This window comes from Odocoileus virginianus, chromosome 7 (assembly GCF_023699985.2).
Source record: "Odocoileus virginianus isolate 20LAN1187 ecotype Illinois chromosome 7, Ovbor_1.2, whole genome shotgun sequence".
Lineage (NCBI taxonomy): Eukaryota > Metazoa > Chordata > Mammalia > Artiodactyla > Cervidae > Odocoileus > Odocoileus virginianus.
In genome coordinates, this window is record NC_069680.1 from 72570425 (window position 1) to 72592803 (window position 22379).

The window sequence follows — 22379 nt, forward strand, 5'->3', positions numbered from 1 at the left end:
TCTCTTTATGTTGCATTTTGGTTGTAGATTAGTGAGTCTTCATGTTTTTTCTTCTTTCTGGGATTCTGGATGAAGGACATGCTTTTTGTACCTGAGGGAAAGTAGTGTTGGCAGAATATATTGGTTGCATGTAACATATGTTGCTTCCAAAACAGGTCAAATGACCAGGCTTGATATTAAGCATCAGGGAAGCACAGTTTTCTCATAGGATATGGAATGACTTTTGGGGAACAAATTTATGTATAAAACACAAAATCAAAAAATATCGGATAATAGTCACATCTGGTTATCTGATCTTGGCTTTTCAGTGTATTACCTACCTGTTCTTATATAAATTTCTTCCCATCTCCAGGTTTCCATCCTGTTGTGAGTATAATAATAGGTTTGCAGGAGGACATCTCTTTTTGAAGAACTTACTTGCGTACTCCCTTGAGAGCCATTGATTTAGATGATTTCTGGTTGTCTCTCAGTTGTTTTTGTTTGTTTGTTTGTTTTGTGATTGCTGCTTTAAAAGTAAAATTTGACTTTTTTCTAAATTTTTTTGTGAGAAGTTTGTTACATATAAATAAATTCTTTTTAAAGAAAAAATTGAATTCCAACCTTTTTTGCAGAACTAGTGTCTTTTTTTTCCATCTTCCTTTAAAGTTTGTCTGTATGCTTAATACTATAAGATAGACATACCATGGATTTATTTCTTGGCCTCAGTGCCTTTCCTTTCAGGCAGATCTTTCCTAGTCTTCCTTCTTTTTGAGGTTAGATGCAGTTTCTCATTGGGCTTCCCAGGTGGTGCCAATAGTCAAGAATCTGCCTTCCAGTGTAGGAGATATAAGAGACAGGGTTCAATCCCTGGATCAGGAAGATCTCCTATGTGTAGGAAATGGCAATCCATTACAGAATTCTTGCTTGGAAAATTCCAAAGACAGAGGAGCCTGGCCACTGGATCACAAACAGTCAGACACAACTGAGCATGCATGCATGCAATAGCTCATACTTACTCTTTCTAGTGCACTAGACAGTCCTTCACTTTCATCAGCAAATCTCAGATCTTCTCATTGAAGATGGTTTTGCAGTTCAATTTCAAATGAAACAAATATTGTGACTCATACCATTACAATTTTAGGGCCTAAAATCTCCACTAGACCTGCCATGTCACCAGTCTCTCCCTTATCCCAGGACAGCTCCCTCTCCCATGTCCTGATGAGCTGTTTCAGACATTGACCACTTGTCTCAATCCCTTTCTCAGCCCCTCTTCTCAGCTGCTGCATTTGCCTTGTGTTCATCTTTGCCTTTCTGCCTCCAAACTCTCTGTGTCTGTGTCACTCTGATTTACTTTATTTCATTTACAGGGAAAAGTGACCACTGTGCTGTGGAAGACTTCCCTTTCTTGTTCTCAGCTCTTATCTCCTTCTGCAGTGAAAGACCATACTGTGTCTGCCTCCCCTCTCATGTCTCATTAGTGTGCTTTCTTTACTTCCTCTTCATCCTCACTTTATAAATTTCTGTATGTTACCTATCCTAAATTCAGTAAATCAGATAAACCTTTCCTTGACTCTCCAGTTGTTGTGAAAACCTAGAAAAATACACGTTTGGCCCGGCCTTTGTCATAAAAGCTTTATCCCTTGGTTTTTGTGTCAGTTTCTTTTGAATTCCCTTACCCCTTAATATCCCCTCTCCTCCTCCATACCACCTGCCTGACCACCTTTCTTGGATTCTTTTCTTTTTTAGAATGTAGGTTTGTATCTTTATAGTCCAGTGTTCATTGAACTTTCTACTCTCATGATTTCACATGTAACATGTTGTGTTGTTAGTCGCTCAGTCGTGTCCCAACTCTTTGCAGCGCCATGGACTGTAGCCTGCCAGGCTCCTCTGTCCATGGAATTCTCCAGGCAAGAATACTGCAGTGGGTACCCATTCCCTTCTCCAGAGGATCTTCCCAACCCAGGGATTGAACCCAGGTCTTCATTGCAGGCAGACTCTTTACCATCTGATCCACCAGGGAAGCCCCAACACGGGTTTCCCATTGTGAGTGGGACACATTGGAAATGTCCAGTGGACAATGAGATTACCAGATATGAGAGACAGTGATTTTTATATGTATCAATATAATCACTATCTCTCATACTTGGTAATCTGGTTCTCCACTGGACATTTCCAGTGTCCCAGTGGGACACTTCAAACACATCTCTCACAGATGTGTGTACTTCTAACAATATTTTTAAAACTGAAAAATATTCTTCTTTGGACATATTTCTCCTCCTTCATTCTGTTTCTTTCTGTTTACTGGGTCATCCAAGCTAGAAATGGAGATGTCACTCTTGACTGCTCTTCTGTGCTCTTCTCTCACATGCAGTGAACTGCCAAAATCTCTTTTCCTCTTCTCCTCCCTATTATCACTCTCTTGGGTCAAGCTCCTGTTCTCACCTGGAGTACTGCAACATCTTGATAACCAGTTTCTTAGCCTAGTTTTGTTGTTATCCTTGTCAAATATATCTTCCAAACAGCTGTCAAAGCCATCTCCAATGCAGATCTATCTGTTGCTCCCTGGCTGAAACATGCTTGATGTTCAGGCCCTCTGTGACCTGTCCCTTGCCTAGTTTACTAATCACATTGCTCCCCACTGTTCACCACAGCCTTCGTGTGACAGTATTACTGCTTATAATTCTCCAAATATGCTCTGCTTGTCCCCATCTCTGTATTTTCTTAAAGAAACCCTAAACCTAAAGTCAAAAGTTTGCCACACTGTGTCATTAGAACTTCTTACTTACCCTTTAAAACTCCATTGGTGTTAACCATTTCCTGATATGTTTTCCTTTTCCTATCTTTATATGTAAAATCTTTAGAGCAGTGCTTATGATATAAATAATGCTATAAGCATGTTGGCTCTAAATGTTTTACCATACTCATATTTTGATTTCACTTTTGAGTTCGTTTTCTCTAACATCAGTAGAACCTAGCAGTGACTGAATGATGGCTGTATAGTATTCCATCAAGTTGGTACATTATATTTCAGTTGTCCTCTTATAAGGCAGTTCTAAGTTTGTGAACTTGAAAATATCTTGTTTTAGGTTTTCTTGTACTTGGGATCATTTCTTTGGCATAAGAGTTGCATAACTGAAACCGGAGTGCAAGTAATTTTTGTGACTGTTTTATATACAGGTGTATATTTGAACAAAAAGATAAATCTTTATGTCTGATAATGTACCTTTTTTCTGCAGTCTTATTAATCACATTAAGTACTTCTCCCACTAATTTAACTCATGATTTGCAATCCATTTTTTTTGGTCTTGATTTATGATTTTTTTTAAGTCCCTGAACATTTTTAAAATTCAACTGAAAGTCATTTTTTCATACATAATAAATTGTTCTTCACCATTGCTGTGTGCATAACAACTGTAAAATTAAAAAAATTTTTCTTTTCTATTGTTTCTTCCCCATTCTGATGCTTATTTGATACATCAGAGCCTTCAGAAAATGTTTGCTTTTGATCTCTTGTTAATGAAATTGCAATATTTTTTGTTCCCAACCTATCTGAAGAAGATGGTATATTTTGCTCATTACCAACACATTATATTTGCTTATTTATTATTCTCTCTGGAAAGATGTATCATCTATGTGTATATTCTACAGATGACCCTTGAACAAGTTTTGAACTGCATGGGTCCACTTATACTTGGATTTTTAAAAAAATACTCTAGTACTACATTGATCTGCAGTTGGTTGAAAACAAGGATGTGAACCTTCTGGTTATGGAGGATGTGGAGCACTGTGGATGTGGAGCACCGACTAAAAGTTATACCCAGATCATTTACTTTGCATAGGGTGGAAAGTAACCCCTGTGTTGTTCAAGGGTTAACTTTAATTTCCCTTGGCAGTACTATTTCATCAGTATATATTTCTGGATAATTAAATAGCAGTAAACAAAATGGTCTAACTATAAGATAATGATACCTTACATGTGACAATATAACTGAATTCCTGCTTACCTTGACAATAGGTTCGTGTTCAGTTCAGTTCAGTTGCTCAGTCGTGTCCGACTCTTTGCGACCCTATGAACTGCAGCATGCCAGGCCTTCCTGTCCATCACCAACTCCTGGAGTTCACCCAAACTCATGTCCATTGAGTTGGTGATGCCATCCAGCCATCTCATCCTCTGTTGTCCCCTTCTCCTCCTGCCTTCAATGTTTCCCGGGCATCAGGGTCTTTTCAAATGAGTCAGCTCTTTGCATCAGGTGGCCAAAGTATTGGAGTTTCAGCTTCAACATCAGTCCTTCCAATGAACACCCAGGACTGATCTCCTTTAGAATGGACTGGTTGGATCTCCTTGCAGTCCAAGGGACTCTCAAGAGTCCTCTCCAACACCACAGTTCAAAAGCATCAATTCTTTGGCGCCCAGCTTTCTTTATAGTCCAGCTCTCACATCCATACATGACCACTGGAAAAACCATAGCCTTGACTAGACGAGGTTTGTTAATACCTGTTAATACTTTCAGGAATTTCTTTCTTTTTTTTTTTAATTTTGGGAAAGGGATTGGCCTTAATAGAAATTTCCTATAAACTAAGTTGACAGGGTATTTATTCTTTGATTCAGGCAGTTCTCATGAAAGTAGCTCAAAGAAAAAGAGTCTTCCTTGATACCCTTTCAGGCACATTTACCTTTCTACTGCTTTCTGCACCAACCATGAAAATGACTCTGTGCCTTTAATGATGCAATTTCCTCTACTTGTGTCCTTCGTTTCCTCTGACAGGTAGCTCATATATTCCTTGAAATCCAGCTGAATTATTATTTTGTGTATAATTTATTTTATTTACATGATTTAGTTCCTCTTATCTTTGAAATGGGGATAATAGTAGCTACCTCAGAGTTGCAGTTGGAATCAATTACTTAGATGCCCAAAAGTACTTAGCTCTTGGCACCTGATTACTACTCAGTGAATGTTAGCTGTTGCTGCCCTTATTGTTGTTTTTGTGTCAGACTCCATTAAACTATGAGTTCCTAGAAGACCAAACTGGGTTTTTTTTAATGGATAGATAGCTGGGATATTTAAGAAGAATCTTCATGTTAAATAAACAAACAGTTTATTGCTTAGTCTGCATCATTAATTTAATGTTTTTCATTAGCGTTTTAAAATATAGTTAAATACTTCACATTGAATCTTTTAAAATATTTCAGAATGAAGATTTACTAAATGAAATAAAACAACTTAAAGAGGAACTAAAGAAAAAAGATGAAAAAATCCAGCTATTAGAACATCAGCTTGTAAGTATTATAGTGTGGTATGTAAAGTGATGCCTTTTCAAACTGGGCAATATATACATTTTCTATAAAACTAGCCAGAATTGAAATTGGACTTTATTTTTTGGCTTTTAATTGTACTATTGTATTGATGTTAGGTTATATGCATTCTATAAAAGTATGTGGTTTAACTTTCAGTCTAAATAATTTTTCAAAGTGAAAAACTCAATCCATTTTCAGTTGTGTCTGTTTTGGAGATTTGAAATTCACCAAGTTGCCTTCACGTTACTGAGGAATGAAACTGGGTATTCAGTCTTAGAAATCTGAATGGCTGTCTTGTTAGAAGAAGGTTATTCTAGAGAAATGTTTCCCCATGGATGATGTTCTGTGATTTCTCAAAGCCATATGATTCTTTATAATTTTATAATCGTTACAATGTCAGATATTAGTTGCATATGAAAACTGTATGTGCTGTGTGTTGAATTTAATTATAATTTAGTTTGTAATAATAAAAGGCCAGGGTAATAAGAACATAATGGCATAACAACCACAGTAGGCCAAAGCTTTCTGGGAAGTTAAAAACTTACATTGGCAAAGCAAAGTAATTTGGCAATATGAAATAGTAATTTCACTCAGAATATAAAATTTATCAAACATACTGAACTTTGAGCCATTGGGGTCAAATCAGAGATCCAGCTTATGAATAAATAGTAAGGATAGATGCAGCTCTCTCCTGGTACTCCAGCCTGGCCAAAACCCAGGATGCCTGGCCTCAGGACCTAATAAAGCTCAGGCTCTGATGTCTCATTGCAAAAATTCAGTGAGAGACAAAGCAATAAGTCAGAGGTGGATTTGTTAGGATTCAGGGAGAAGCTACACTCTTCAGGGTGTAGGCCATTGCCGTATGCAAGGGCTCCGGAAATTCATATGCTGATGAGGGGGAGGATCATCCCAACCTTTGGGGAACCACCCAGTCCTCCATCTTTTGACAGTGCCTTGACTTCCCTGGTGGCTCGGACAGTAAAACGTCTGCCTGCAATGCGGAAGACCTGGTTTCAGTCCTTGGGTGGGGAAGATCCCCTGGAGAAGGAAGTGGCAACCCACTCCAGTATTCTTGCCTGGAAAATCCCATGGACGGAGGAGCCTGGCAGGCTACAGTCCATGGGGTTGCAAAGAGTCAGACACGACTGAGCGACTTCACTTTCACTTTTCACTTTCATAGATGGATCAGATGTTATGATTAAGGGTATCAGAGGAATGTAATGAACCTGAAAAAAAAGAATAACCCAATACTGCAAATTGAAGGCCTACCAAGGATAAAATTTAAAAGGACAAGAGTAAGACTGGTTTTTGTATTTCAAAACTAAAGACAGAGAACAAGATGGTGGAGCAGTAGGTGGACGTGGAGTACATCTCTCTCCACGGATATATCAGGAATACACATTTAGACACAGAAGTGCATGCAGAACACCAACTGAGAGTGAACAGGAGTAGCTGACAAGAGGAAAAGAACATATAGAACCATGCAAAACTTGGTAGGACAAAGGAACTAGGGGAAAATGCAGAAGTGTTAGGACTGGACCTGCCCTCAGCAGGTAGGGGAACTAAAACAGAAATCTGATCCCCACATCGGGGCAGTTGTCTGAGTTGGAGGAGAAACATTTAAGACTGCGAGTGAAACAGCTGATCTCTGGCAGCCTCAATGGAATGAGAATCAGATAGTCCTTGCCAGAGCTGCACATACCCTGGACAGGTACTCAGGTCCCCTGGAAGGTGTGGTGGCTGGGAGCTGGAGTTTAGGGATTGTGAAGCAATCCCAGGGCGAGGGCTGCTGATGACTCTGGAGAGTTGAATCGAGGGGATGTGAGGGAGGAGATTGTGGTGGGAAATACCTGTGGAGGAAAGCCAAGCAGCCATGGAAGCAAGGCGATTGTGCTGAGTCATGCATAGGATATGGAGCCATCACCATAGCCTCTTTCTCCCTACAAGCCAGCATTGGCAGCTGAACAGTAGAGAGGCTGGCCCATCAAACGCCTGATGCACTGAACTACAGGGCAAGACCCCACCCAGGGTGCCCCTTTAAGTACCTGATGCGCCAATCTACAGACTCGGACCCCAGCCAGGGGGACCCCTCTGTGTCCCTGACCCATGGAACAACAGAGAAGGACCTCAGGCAAGGGAGCTCTCGGAGTGCCTGAATAGGTGGAGCTACGGAGGCCTTCTGATTGCCAGCTACAAGAGGTTTGAAAAAAGACTCTGATAGGGCCATAACTCCTGCAGTGGAGGCAGTCTGTGTCCCTGCACACATGGTACCACCAGAGTCCCCAGAAGCCAAACAGCTGCGCCACCTTCATGCTCAACTGTCACTGGGGCAGAACTGCCACAGGCAAAAAAAGTCTTGCATCTATGCATGCAGGGTCATTTTGGTAGTGTCTGACTCTTTGCAACCCTGTAGACCTTGGCCTTCCAGGCTTCTTTGTCAGGGAAAGGGTTTCTCCAGGCAAGAATACTGGAGCATATTGGCCAATATTGGTTGCCATACCCTTCTACAGCAGTGTATTTCCTGCTGCCCTAGCTGCCAACTCCCCTGAATGCCTGGTGTTGCCAGAACCTCTGCGACGCAAGCAGCTGGACTGCCTCCACACCTGGTCCTCGCAGGGGCAAACCCAAGTCCTCCAGGGCAGCCTTAGGAGCAAACTACAGTGGACAACCCACATGCGGAGGTGGAAATAAAACAATTGAAACCCAGGGGCAGTGTGGAGATCCAAGACGTTTCCACCAGCTATACAAGCTGCAGATTAAATCCACACGATCAACTAGGCAGACTCTCTGCCTATGGAATATATAAACGATCATTGAGAGCTCCCACAAAAGAAAACGCAGTAGTTCTGATAGCTGTGGACTTTGGAAGCAATAACACACAGGAGTAGGACCAGATTAGAATCTGAGCTGCCCCTACAGCAGGTCCAGAGATCAGCACGGTGTTGGAAGGCATCCTAGGGAGGTGAGGTAGACTATGACTCCCAGCGAGGGAAAGGACGTTGACAGCAGTGAGTCAAGAAAAAGGTTTATTATTCTTATGTTTTGACTTGTCCTGTAGATTCTTTTGGATTGTTTTTTCTTTTTTGTTCCTCTCTTTCCCCCTCCATTGTAGTTATTGATTTTATTGGCACTATGAAATCCATTTAAGCTTTTGATCTTTTTTTTCTTCCCAGTCACATTTTTATTGTTGTTATAAACCTCTGCTTTTTTGTTGGTGGGCTTTTGCAGTTTTGTGGCGTTTTCCTTTTTTTTTAAATTTTCTCTTTTTTTAATTTTAATTTTTTAAACCGATTATTTTTTTACATTTATTCCTTTGTTTGCTTTTCCTATTGTTCTTTTCCCCTTGCAGTCAATCTTTAAAACATATATAAATCTTCATCTACCTGTATTTAACTTTGCATATCTATTCTTTCTTTCCTTTCCTCTCAACATATTTGTTAGTTTTATTTTCATTGTTTTATTCCCCAGTTGGCACCTTGCTTTAGTTTTGTTTTTCAGTTTGTGCTTTAGGTAGTTTTGTTCTTTTTTTTTTTTTTTTTTTTCCGTTTATTTTTATTAGTTGGAGGCTAATTACGTTACAGTATTGTAGTGGGTTTTGTCATACATTGACATGAATCAGCCATGGAGTTACATGTATTCCCCATCCCGATCCCCCCTCCCACCTCCCTGGTAGTTTTGTTCTTAACTGGTTAATGTAATTTTTGGTTTCCTTTGTTTGCCAGGCCAATCTATTCTACTTTATTTTTGTTGGACTGTTTCGATTTTGCTTATGATTATATATGTATATATTCAGTCACACATTTTATTGTTGTTATAAACCTCTGCCTCTGTGTTGGGCTTTTGAAGTTCTGTGGAGTTTTCCTTTTTTCTTTCTTCTACATTTTTCTTTTTTTTTAAATAATTTTAATTTTTTTGAACCTACTATATTTTTTCTACATTTATTGCTTTATTTGCCTTTCCTACTGTTCTTTTCCACTTACAATTAATCTTTAATGTATGTAAATCTTCTTCATCTACTCCTACTTAAGTTTGCATATCTATTCTTTCTTTTCTTTCCTCTCAATATATTTGTTAGTTTTGTTTTCATTGCTTTATTCCCAGCTTGGCACCTTGCTTTAGTTTTGCTTTCCAGTTCGTGCTTTAGTTTTGTTCTTAACTGGTTAATATAATTTTTGATTTCCTTTGTTTGCCGGGTCATTTTACTGTATTTTTGTTGGACTGTTTTGACTTTGCACATGGGTGTATATGTATATGTGTATATTCCATTATTTTAATTATTATTTCTCTGATTTTGTAACTGCCATTTGTCTGGAGTTCATCTTTGGTTTCTCATTTTTGGACATTTGTTCTAATCTCACTTAATACCATAACAGACCACTCTGGAATCTTCATTCCTGACCAAAGATCAAGCCTTGAGCCTTTGTAGTGGGAGTACTGACTCCCAAGACCCTAGACTACCAGAGAACTAACCCTGCTGCTAAGTCACTTCAGTCATGTCAGACTCTGTGTGACCCCATAGACGGCAGCTCACCAGGCTCCCCCGTCCCTGGGATTCTCCAGGCAAGAATACTGGAATGGGTTGCCATTTCCTTCTCCAGTGCATGAAAGTGAAAAATGAAAGTGAAGTTGCTTAGCTGTATCTGACTCTTAGCGACCCCATGGACTGCAGCCTACCAGGCTCCTCCGTCCATGGGATTTTCTGCAAGAGTACTGGAGTGGGGTGCCATTGCCTTCTCTGGAGAACTAACCATAGGGAGTATCAAATAGTGAGAACTCACAGAAAGGAAACCACTTGAATACAAGACCCAACATCACCCAACCATCAGTAGCACCTTGTACAGGATGCCTCATCTAAACTACAAACAAAACAAAAATACAAACCCAGTCATCAGCAGATAGGATTACCACCTCACTCAACCTTGCCTGTCAGAGGAAAAGCAAACAGAAACTGAGCACCGATCTCACCCTATATGAAGCTTACACAAACCACTGGACCAAACTTAGGAGGGCAGAATCCAAAAGGAAGAAAGAATTCAGCATTGAAGCCTCGGAAAAAGAGTCCTCAAACCCAATAAGTTAAAAGCAAAATAATGAAAAGGCAGAGAAATACTACACAAGTGAAGTAACAAACTAGAAACAGAGAAGTCCAAATAAATGAAGAGGAAGTAGGCAAACTACCTGAAAAAGAATTCAGAATAATGATAGTAAAGATGATCAAAAACCTTGAAAGCAAAATGGAGAAAATGCAGGAATCAATTAACAAAGACCTAGAAGAATTAAAGAATAAACATACAGATACAACAACACAATTAATGAAATTAAAAATACTCTAGAAGGAATCAATAGCAGAATATCTGAAGCAGAAGAACGACTCAGTGAGCTGGAAGATACAATGGTGGAAATAACTTCTGAATAGCAAAATAATGTTAAAAGAATGAAAAGAACTGAGGATCGTCTCAGAGACCTCTGGAACAGTATCAAATGCACCAACATTTGAATTATAGGGATCCCAGAAGAAGAAGAGGAAAAAGAAGTGTATGAGAAAATTTATGAAGAGATTATAGTTGAAAATTATCCCAACATGGAAAAGGAAATAGTCATCCAAGTCCAAGAGGCACAGAGTCCCACACAGGATAAACTGAAGGAGAAACATGCCAAGACACATACTAATCAAGCTAACAAGGAATAAACACAAAGAAAGAATATTAAAAGCCACATGGGCGAAGTAATAAGTAACATACCAGGGAAACCCCATGTACTTAACAACTGATCTTTCAGCAGAAATTCTGCAGGTTAGAAGAGAATGGCAGGATATATTTAAAGTACTGAAAGGGAAAAATCTGTAGCGAAGATTACTGTGCCTGGCAAGAACCTCATTCAAAATTGATGGAGAAATATAAAGCTTTTCAGACAAGCAAAAGTTAAGAGAATTCAGTACCACCAAACCAGCTTTACAACAAATATTAAAGGGACATACATAGTCAAGAAATACAAGAGAAGAGAAATTATCTATAAAATCAACCCCAAACAATTAAGAAAACGGCAATAGGAATGTATATATTGATAATTACTTTAAATGTAAATGGAGTAAATGCTCCAACGAAAAGACACAGACTGGCTGATTGGACACAAAAACAAGACCCATATATATGCTGTCTACAAGAAACTCACTTCAGACCTAAAGACACATAATAGACTGAAAGTGAGAGGATGGAAAAATATATTCCATGCCAATGGGAAGCAAAAGAAAATAAGTAGCAGTCCTCATATCAGACATAATAGACCTTAAAATAAAGAATATTACAAGAGATAAGGAAGGACACTACATAATGATCATGGGACTAATCTTAAGAGGAAGACAGAACAATTGTAAATATCTGTGCACCCATCATAGGAGCACCTCCATACATAAGACAAACACTAACAGACATAAAAGGTGAAATTGACAATAACATAATAATAGTAGGAAACTTTTAACACCCCAGACACAAATGGGCAGATCATCAAAACAAAATTAATAAGAAAACACGTCTTCAATGACACATTAGATGAGATGGATCTCACTGATATATCTTCAGGACATTCCATCCAAATGTAGAAGAACACACCTTCTTCTCTCTTTCAGGAAAGAGATAAAGGGTATACAGAAGAAGTACTGAATTATTTATCTACAAATAAGTATCTTTAAATTACGTACTTAGATAAAATGTTTGTGAACTGCTCTAACGTAACTATTAGTAGATTAGAATAATGTATCTTGCAAAAGATAAAAGTAAAAGAGGACATAGAGAAATACTAAGGATATCTAAAAATAGCAAAACTAAGGTGACAGAAATTTGACTAAATGTAATAAATATTAATATAATAATAAATGGAAATGGCATTAACTCATGTAGAGAGCTTTGTTAAGGATTTAAAGCAAAATCCATTAATTTCTTTATATAAAGGAAATTTAGGTAAAGTAAAATGGCATAGTAATATTGAATATAAAAGGTTGGGAGTTTCAATATTAAAATTAAAAAACTAAATCTAAGACTGAATAATTATGAAAAAAAAGTCGCTTTATATTGATACATGATTAATAAGTAATGAAAGATACAACTTTTTATGCTGAGAAGTTTTAATAATTCTTTTAACTTCAGTATGCCCTTTAAAGAAATACTTTTCTCATTTATAATATTACCTTTAACCAGTTAACAATAATTTTTAAATATTTTCTAACATTCAGTCCATATTCTGATTTCTCCAGTTCTGAAAATATCTCATACATTTATACAGTACATCAAGTTATATCTCTTAAGTCTCTTTTACTTTAGAATCATTCTTTTTTTTTCCATTGTACTCCCTTATTAAAGAGACTGGGTCAGTTATCCTTAAGAATATCTCACCTTACAAATAACATTTAGACAGGTTTTAGAAATATCTAAGAGAATCCTACATGGACTTCCCTGGTAGCTCAGATGGTAAAGCGTCTGCCTACAGTGCGGGAGACCCGGGTTCAATCCTTGGGTTGGGAAGATCCTCTGGAGAAGGAAATGGCAACCCACTCCAGTACTCTTGCCTGGAAAATCCCATGGACGGAGGAGCATGGTAGGCTACAGTCCATGGGGTCGCAAAGAGTTGGACATGACTGAGCGACGTCACTATGGAAAGAGAATCCTAAAGAAAGAAAGAAAAACACAAGCATGGAGAAGGAAATGGCAACCCACTCCACTATTCTTGCCTGGAAAATCACATGGACGGAGGATCCTGGTAGTCTACAGTCCATGGGGTCGCAAAGAGTCAGACATGACTGAACGACTTCACTTTCACTTTCAAAGGAGTCATTCATTGCCCACCACTGAGAGCTAAGTGAAAGTACCTTGAAAACCACCGTGAATGCTGTAAGGGCAAGACCCCTGGAATAATGACAGTTACAAAGGAATCCTCATGGGTATTGTTGGAAGCTTTCCCATTTTCCCTTCATACTTTGGCTGTGTGAAAACTTTAAATGTGGCCATGAGGCAAAATGGCACTTGTGAGAATCAGTGCATCTGGAACTCAATTTCAGTTCTGCTATTATCCTAATTAAAATGCTTTACAGTTCGCTGTAAACTGTTCCACCTGAGCCAGGTTATAGGGTGGGACTTGTATGAGTTATTTCAGGCAGGTAGGAAACCAAGATTTCTCAGCCTGAGGATGCCCAGGTTATACCCCAGACCAATTAAACCAGCCCCTGTGGCCGGTGGGACAGTTGCAAAGTCCCCAGGTGATTACAATGTGTGGCCTCCAGTCAAGGCTGCTGGTTGCATTGTTAGAGCTGGGAGAGTGTCCGGAAAGCTGTGTCTGAGTGGAAATGAAGAGCGGGAGCATAGTCCTGCCTGGTTTCCATTGGGAAGTCAGCTCAGTGGGAGCCTGAAGGGACCTGCAGAATCTGCTGGGGGCAAGGGGCCCATCAGGGTCCAACACTGGCATCAAGGTACTGTAAAATCCGAAAGCTTTCTTTGGCTTGTGTTTGCTGACTCCAGACTGATTTTGACGTGGCCCAGGCTTGCTTCCCCTTGCTTATATTTCTCCGAAACTCATAGTTGGCAAAATAGTAGGATTTCTGTTTTTCAGAGTGGTTAGCAGAGGCACTCCTAACTTGAATGGTCAGTGTTTGTGTTAAAAACATGCTGTGAGTACAATAAAAAAAAAAAAGAAAAACACAAGCAAAAACATTACTCTTTATTGATATGTGAAATTGTCCATATTTGATATATTAAATTTAGAAATTATTTATTTCAGAAGAGCCCATCACCTATCTTTAGTTATGGTCTAGAAAGTCTCTTGTTCAAATCAAGAATTTAAAAGGATATAAACCATTTGAAAGCAGAGATACACAACTGTATTTTTCAGGTTACCAAAATTGCACTTCTTTTTATAGTCTTTTTCTTTCTTTATATCCCTTAATTAGTTTTCTTAAAAATAGCAAAATGTCATCAGAGGAGCCATGGAATAGGAATTAGAGAACTTTCTTGTTGTCCGTATTAATTAGCTGAATGACATTGGCAGTTTCTATCACTCTAGTGCTTTCTTTATCAAAAATGTGGAGGTTTTTCTAGGTGATTTCAAAGTCCTTTTCCATTTCTAGCTTGCTATACTTTTAATCTTTTTTCAGAAATAGACACTCAGCTCTAACCTCTGTTTATATGTAAACTTAAAAAAATATATTGACAATATAATGTGTTAAATTCTTATTTTATGAGAAATATGCAGATACAAAATCAGATTGCAGTGCTCCAAAAATTAAGCCAAAAAGTATAGAGGCTTGACTAAACCTTATTCCAAATGCTTAGAATGTCTGTATATTTTCACCTCAGTATACTGTAGTTAAATAATAATTGATTTAGATATATTGAGTCCTCAGAGTAATCCTATGAAAGTACTGGTGTAGAATTTTCTTTGTGGAGACATAGAAAGTAGAATTCAGCTTAAGTAGGCCAGCTGTGTATTTGAGTATTTGAGAAGCCATAACCAGACTGAAGCTGCATAGACCTAGGTTCAAATTCTGGCTCTGAAACTTTAGTAGTCATACTCTTTTAGGGAAGTTAATTTCTTTTAAGCCTCTTCTGTGTGTGGGGATCATAAAATAATGCCGACTGTATAGTGTTGTATTATAAACCAACTATGTAAGTAAACTCCTTAATGCTCTAATTGGCCCATGGGTACATGATAAATAATAACTCTTACTTGATGATTTGCTCCAAATCAGCCATCTAGTGAATCAGTGCCTGTCTAGTGATGTTTTAAGTTTTTAAGTAAAAGTCTGACTAAAGTGACTTGAAAGTAAGAATTTTTATAAATTTAAATAACAAGAAAGTGTATTGGCCCATCTATTTTCATGGTTTCTTAATTGGTCATATGGGTAATGGTAAAGTTCTCGCATGACTTTTCTGAAATCCTCTTGGATTCTTGCGTGTCCTTTCATGGTCACAAGATGTTTGTGGTAACTCTGTGTCACATACTCACGTGTGGTCCCCAAAGATAGGAAAAGCACCTGTTTTTCTTTAGCATATCCATTTTAAAAATTAAGAACACTTTCTTAGAAATAACCCAGAAGTGCCTCTTGTTTTATTGGCTAGATTTGGGTTCTTTCTCCCTTAAGCATTGAGGAGTAGAATTAATCGGATTGGTTCAGACTAATCAAAATCTATCATTGAGTCAAGAGAGGATACATACTTCCTGAAATACAGGACCACATAGAAGGTGAGCCTCTGAAAGAATCTGTCAGCAATAAAGAACACAGATGGAGAGGGAATGATATGATTAGCTGTTGTCTGTCTATTGAAATGTCCCTAAAAGCTACATTTTCCGAATTATGGAAAATTCAAATATTTGCCAGTTATTGTCCTACGTATGTTAGTTAGCACATAGCCTGCAGAAAGGAAATTGTTTCTGGAATTGCAGTAGTCAAGATAAAATAAGTGATGTTTTATCTTTTCTCTGCTTTCATACCTCCCATACCTCCCATACCTCCCATATATGTTAAAAGTTAAGTTCTATTGAATTCCAAGAGATCTAAGTTGACCTGCTTATATATTAAATTTCATTTCAATGACTGTCCCATGTTTTGGAATGGAAAATATGTACATACTACAAAGAATAGGAGACATGTCTGTACTACAGAGATTTTTCTTTTGACTAGATTTTGATTGTGGAAATTGTAGTGATTTGATTGCAATTAAGAAAAAATTTGAATATTGGTAAGTATTTTAAAAGTAGAAATGTCATTTTAGCTTGATGAAATAATCAAGAATTTGTTATAGAGGTTTTCCTATAAAAGAGTATATTTACCTCCAGTGAGGTTGTTTGATGAATCATACAGCTGTATTCCAGCTTCACACTGAGGAGAAATTCTCATTATCAGTTTTTTCATTTTTTAAAAAAGCTTGATGTTTATTTGAGGGACCATAGTTTACATAATAGGCATGTTGCTTTGTGTTGTGTAAATAATTGAATGAGTATGTTCTGAGTGAAGTTATAAGAAGAGAATTTATTTACGAACTGAGATGGTCAGATGGATTTTGTCAAAGGACAGAAATCCTATAAAATAATACAGTCCAATAAAGTTAACATATCTATAAAGAGGCTTTTAAATGCATTGCACGAGTGAAGAGACAACTTTTCTGGAGGACTGGTGATATTTAATATCTGAGTCCCATCAAAAATGAGTTTAAGAGACTGGGTGCAGTGATTGTAGTATCATTTTAGGGAAATATTTAGTTTTGCAGTTATATTCTTTATATGCTTATATATTGCTATATATATTCTATATCTGTATACAGGTATATTTATATACATAAAACCATAGGTAGTATGTTTCATGGTATGAGATTGCCTAGGGTAGTTTTGACTGTTTAAAATTTTGCCTTGGTGGGTGAATCTAAAACCTAGTCTATGGATAAGATGGGAGACTACTGAGTAGATTTTGGTTTTTTCTTTTATTTTAACCTCCTAAGAGAGACCCTAATTGCTTTGTTTGTATGTATAAGTGTATATGTAAAATTATACTAATTTTACATATACAAATTTTTAATGTAAAAATTTGTATTTTTGTTTAGGCAACTCAGTGTAACTGCCATCAAAAATCTAAAGAGGAAAAATGTACATATGCTGATAAATATACCCAAACACCCTGGAGAAGAATTCCTGTAAGTAACACATGCTCTTATCCTCTTTTCTTGTCATTTTCTATTTTGATGTTTTGTTCTGCTTTTATACTCTAATAATTTTGCATCTGCCATGACTGTCAAATTTTTTTTTTTAAGGTAAGTGGACTTTTGTCTCCCAGTTGTTTCTGTGCTTTCTAAAGTTTCTATTCTGTGTCTTATATGAATGAATGTGCTTTAATAGCTTTTCCATTCTGCATACTGTAGGTCATTTTATTTGAGTGTCTAGTCTCCCTCTCATTGCATGTATTCATGAGAGTGGTGTTTCCCCATGCCTACAAGAAAAAGAAGTCCAAAATATAGTCTTCCCTCTTCAATGGCATATGACTCTGAAAATACATTATGCAGCATATTCTTTTTATTTGTTGAGATTTTTCAAATACGTTCTCTTATTATGATCACCCAAATGTTGAGGCTGTTAGGAAGCATAAATGCATTAAGATATAGACAGTAAAGGTTATGTTTTAGACATCGAGTAAGGAATAGTTTCTTCTAAATGGTAGAAAATAACCATGCATTCTGTGCTTCTTCATTGCTTTTCAAAAATATTACATTTCAAAACATATTAAGTGCTAAAATACACTTTCTGAAGTCAGTTCAGGTTATGCCTGAGCCAGAGAGCCACCATGGCTATCAGTCATTATTATCCTATGGTATGGTGCCAAGTAATAAGTACTTCTTGGTAAGAGAATGCCTGATAAGCCAGCCTTGACCCTACTTTTGCCTTAATATTAATCTGTGGAATCCTAGTAACACAAATGAACAGGGAATTATAATGTTTAATTAATCAACAGTCTGATTTTTTTAAACTTAGTTATCGGCCTTTAAAGTTTATAAAATACTTATTTCTTTTCATTTAATAAGTCGTTACTTTTGTGTGCTCTGGATAAAGTGGGATGCTAATAACTTCAGCAAAGGTTTGCTGAGCCCTTCCTGTCTCAGTTATTAGCCTCTTGAAGTGTGGAATTGGGGAAGAAGACACACAGACAAATAGAGATTCTTCCATTAAAGTACTTATTAAAGGAACTGGCAAGATGATATAATTAAACTGTAGAAAGTGCTGTTAGGTTCAAAGGATTGGGAAAGTCTAGAAAAAAGAATTGAACGTAGTGAAAAGAGTAAATGTGGTGGTTGAACCATAGAAAGCAAAGCTGTCAGTGGATCGAGGTGAGTTCTGGAGTTGAGAATGAGAGGCTCTTCTCCACTAGCACTCTTCCATAGAGTTTCCTTGCTGTCTAGTGCAGTTGCCTCTAGCTGAATGTGACTGTTGAAAACTTGAAAATGTGGCTAGTGTGACTGCAGAAGAGGATTTTAAGAAATACTCAGTTGTAACTAATTTAAATAGCCACATATGGCTAGTAGATATTGGACAGAACATCTCTAGAGTTAATGATGAAGTAGACCTAGATGTATATGGGAAACCTGTGCTGTGTGTCGTTGATCAGTTGTGTCCCACTCGTTGCGACACCATGGACTGTAGCCTTCTAGGCTCCTCTGTCCGTGGGGATTCTCCAGGCAAGAATACTGGAGTGGGTTGCCTGGAGCAATAAGTAACAGGGAAGTTAGTGAAGGCAATTTTGGTTAAGAAATGAAGGACAATTTTTAAAAAATGGAGTTTAGGTAGTGGAAAAAAAGAGAGAAAGAGCTAAGAATGAGTTGTAGGAGAAGATGGTACCTTCAGAAGAAGAATGGATAAGTCAGTTTCTGATCAAATGTTCTCATCTGAAGGATGGAATACTCAGATAAAGTGGTGAAATGGATAATGTGGTGAGAAGAATAAAAACATGAAAGGTACCTAATCATTCACACAAAAATACTTGGAAGACTAGGCATATGCAGGAAAATGGTGATTTTGTGAGAAAGAAGGATTCACTTTAGACATAAAAACTTAATGAAACTTACTTTTAAATATTACTGTCCGAGTGCAAGCATGTTTTTATAAATAGCATTCTCTTGGACTGAATTATAAGTTTTTTAAAATGTATTTTCAATGTCATTTTGTAAATGCTACTCTATTTATTTATGACTGCACTGGGTCTTTGTTGCTGCAGGCAAGCTTTCTTTAGTTGTGGTGAGTGAGGGCTGCTCTCTGGTTGCAGTATGTGGCCTTCTCATTGTGGTAGCTTCTCCTGTTGCGGAGTATGGGTTCTGAAGCTTGGTCTCAGTAGTTGTGGCCCATGGGCTTAGTTGCCCTGAGGCATGTGAAATATTCCCAGACTAGGAATTGAACCCATACCACCTGCATTGGCAGGCGGATTCTTAACCACTGGACCAACAGGGAAGTCCTACAGTATCATCTTAAAAGCATGTAGCATCAGTATTTGAAGATTCTAAGTTAGTTTGCACATTAAGTAAATTCTAAATTTTCATGATATATACTTTTATAAAGTATTTGTTCAAACATCTTAACTATAGAAGCCACAATACCAGAATGCATTTCTAGACTTACACATCAGAACTAATGTTTTGCCCTTTAATCTCAAAGAAGGGATTGCAAGATGGGACCCAAAGGATTCACATAATGACCCAACCTGGATTACTCTGAAAATTGAGTGTAGTGTTTTATCAGTATCAGTGGTAAAGCTGCCTATCAGTTAAAACTTAGATTGTGCATGGTTTGACCTGATACTAGTTTTCTCTCATATTTTAAGAATTCTTATTAAAAAAAAGTTAGGCTTAAACAGTACATGAACCAAGAACTTCCAGATGTACAAGCTGGATTTAGAAAAGGCAGAGGAATCAGAGATCAAATTGGCAACATCCATTGGATCATAGAAAAAGCAAGAGAATTACAGAAAGATACCTACTTCTGCTTCGTTGATTACACTTAAGCCTTTGTGTGGATCACAACAAACTGTAACATTCTTCAAGACATGGAATACTGGGCTGCCTTACCTTCCTTCTAAGAAACCTGTATGTAGGTTAAGAAGCAATAGTTTGAACCAGACATGGAGCAACAGACTGGTTCAGAATTGGAAAAGGAGTACGTCAAGGCTGTGTATCGTCACCCTGCTTATTCAACTTAATATGCAGAGTATATCATGTGAAATGCTGGGTTGGATGAAGCACAGGCTGGATGCAAGACTGCCGGGGGAAATATCAATAACCTCAGATACGCAGATGACACCACCCTTATTGCAGAGAACGAAGAGGAACTAAAGGACCTCTTGATGAAGGTGAAAGAGGAGAGTGAAAAAGTTGGCTTAAAGCTTAACATTCAAAAAACTGAGATCATGGCGTCTGGTCCCATCACTTCATGGCAAATAGATGGGGAAACAATGGACACAGTGTCAGACTTTATTTTTTTGGGCTCCAAAATCACTGCAGATGGTGACTGCAGCCATGAAATTAAAAGACGCTTGCTTCTTGGAAGAAAAGCTATGACCAACCCAGACAACGTATTAAAAAGCAGAGACATTACTTTGCCATTAAAGGTCTGTCTAGTCAAAGCCATGGTTTTTCCAGTGGTCATGTATGGATGTGAGAGTTGAACCATAATGAAGGCTGAGTGCCGAAGAATTGATGCTTTTGAACTGTGGTGTTGAAGAATACTCTTGATAGTCCCTTGGACAGCAAGGAGATCCAACCAGTCCATCTTAAATGAAATCAATCCTGAATATTCATTGGAAGGACTGATGCTGAAGCTAAAACTCCAGAATTTTGGCTACCTGAGGCGAAGAGCTGACTCATTGAAAAAGACCCTGATGCAGGGAAAGATTGAAGGCAGGAGAGAAGAAGATGACAGAGAATGAGAAGGTTGGATGGCATCGCTGACTCAAGGGACATGGTTTAGAGCAGGCTCCACAAGATGGTGAAAGATAGGGAAGCCAGGCACACTGCATGCAGTCCAAGGGGTCGCAAAGATTTAGACACGACTGAGCGACTGAACAACAATTACATGTAGCAAAGGAATGAAAAAAGATGCTTTTAATATAAATTTTAAATGCTCTGTTGGACTTAGTTTCTAGTACTGAATTAATCTACTTTATAGCATATTTAATAGATATGAATAAAATTTACATAAATTTAATATTGGAATATGGTCAACATCATCCACAGTCCTTTGTGCTTATGCCTCAGATTTATTGGATCATTCATATATTTCAAAATGTCATTGTCAACTAAGTTCCTAGTTTAGCTGTTTATAAAGTAGAAAATAGTCAGGAAAGTTTATAAGAGACATACCACAAAAAAACCCTATCGACTGTTCATAATTCCAAAAGGAGACAGAATTTACCTAGTTCTTAGAGTCATGATGTATGGGCTAGTGAAGAACTCTGATCCTTTTTTTTTCTTGCCCAGGATATAAGGTGAAATGTTAAATGTGAGGATTAATGTAGCCGAAAGATTTGTCTCGAGTACATTTTCCTAAGTCCTTTTTTTTTTCCTAAGTCCTTTTTATCGGAAAAATGCCTTTCTGATTTGGAAGTGGGCAGCATTATTTTTTTGTAAGGTTAATGTCCTGATTTTAAGTGTAGATGTGCCATTTTCTCCCAGTTGGTGAGATGTTCCATTAGTGTTAATATATATTTGCAAAGGGAATTAAGGGATTTATTTCTTTACCAAATTCTTTATTTATATTCACTATTGCTTGTATCTAAAATATGCCACTGGAAAAAGTATTTTACATGAAAAAATATATTGCATTATATGTATATACACATACATGCTTTGGTGTATAAACATGTGATATTTATGATGTGGTCATGCAATAATGTTTAGTCAGTACTAGACATTGAACATGAAATATGACCTATGTTTCAGTAAGCTAAATGTTGATAGGAACCATCTTTGTACCAAGACAGCATTCTGGCATGCATTTGTGCATGACAACACACCAAGAATTCTATTATATATGCCTTTTACACTGGGTTTTATAAGCAATAGCACCTGAATAATAATAATTGAAATAATAATAATAATAGAAAAAATGTAATTATTTCAAGGCTAGGGACCAATAAAATTTAAATATCATAGCAGTTGAGTGACTTACTTGTTCATAAATTTAAGGATATGTAAATTCATGTTCTCTAATACCGAAGTCCAGAACTAAAATAGGAGCTTTGTTTAGAAATAGCCACTGAAAGAAGAAAAGTTTGTGTGCACAGCAGTTAGAAAACAAAAGACAACACCAATGTTTTCCATTGCTGGGAAATATTTCATACAGTGAGGGCAGGATATAGATTTTATTCTTAGAATTTAACGTTAGGAACTTCCTGAGTGGTCCAGTGGTTAAAAATCTACCTTGCAATGCAGAAGATGGGGGTTAATCCCTGGTAGGGGAACTAAGATCCCACATGCAGAGGAGCAACTAAACCTGCATGGTCTAGAGGCTGGCCAAGTGATACAGTTAAAAAGTCTGTGTGCTGCAATGAAAGATCCCATGTGCCACAGCTAAGACCACAACTATGTGG

At 37.5% G+C, this 22379-nt stretch overlaps 1 protein-coding gene across 9 annotated transcripts in view; it reads left to right on the plus strand.

The window, feature by feature from the left end:
* The window catches only part of CCSER2 (coiled-coil serine rich protein 2), a 156950-nt gene that overhangs the window by 108485 nt on the left and 26086 nt on the right, over positions 1 to 22379 (plus strand). For 8 of the 9 annotated variants that reach the window (XM_020893454.2, XM_070470956.1, XM_070470955.1 and 5 more), the window contains 2 exons: positions 5171 to 5257; positions 16858 to 16947. In XM_020893454.2, the coding sequence (XP_020749113.2) occupies positions 5171 to 5257; positions 16858 to 16947 (177 nt within the window). Of the gene's footprint in view, positions 1 to 5170; positions 5258 to 16857; positions 16948 to 22379 lie in introns of those variants that run through there. The other variant, XM_070470957.1, reaches the window with a different exon arrangement.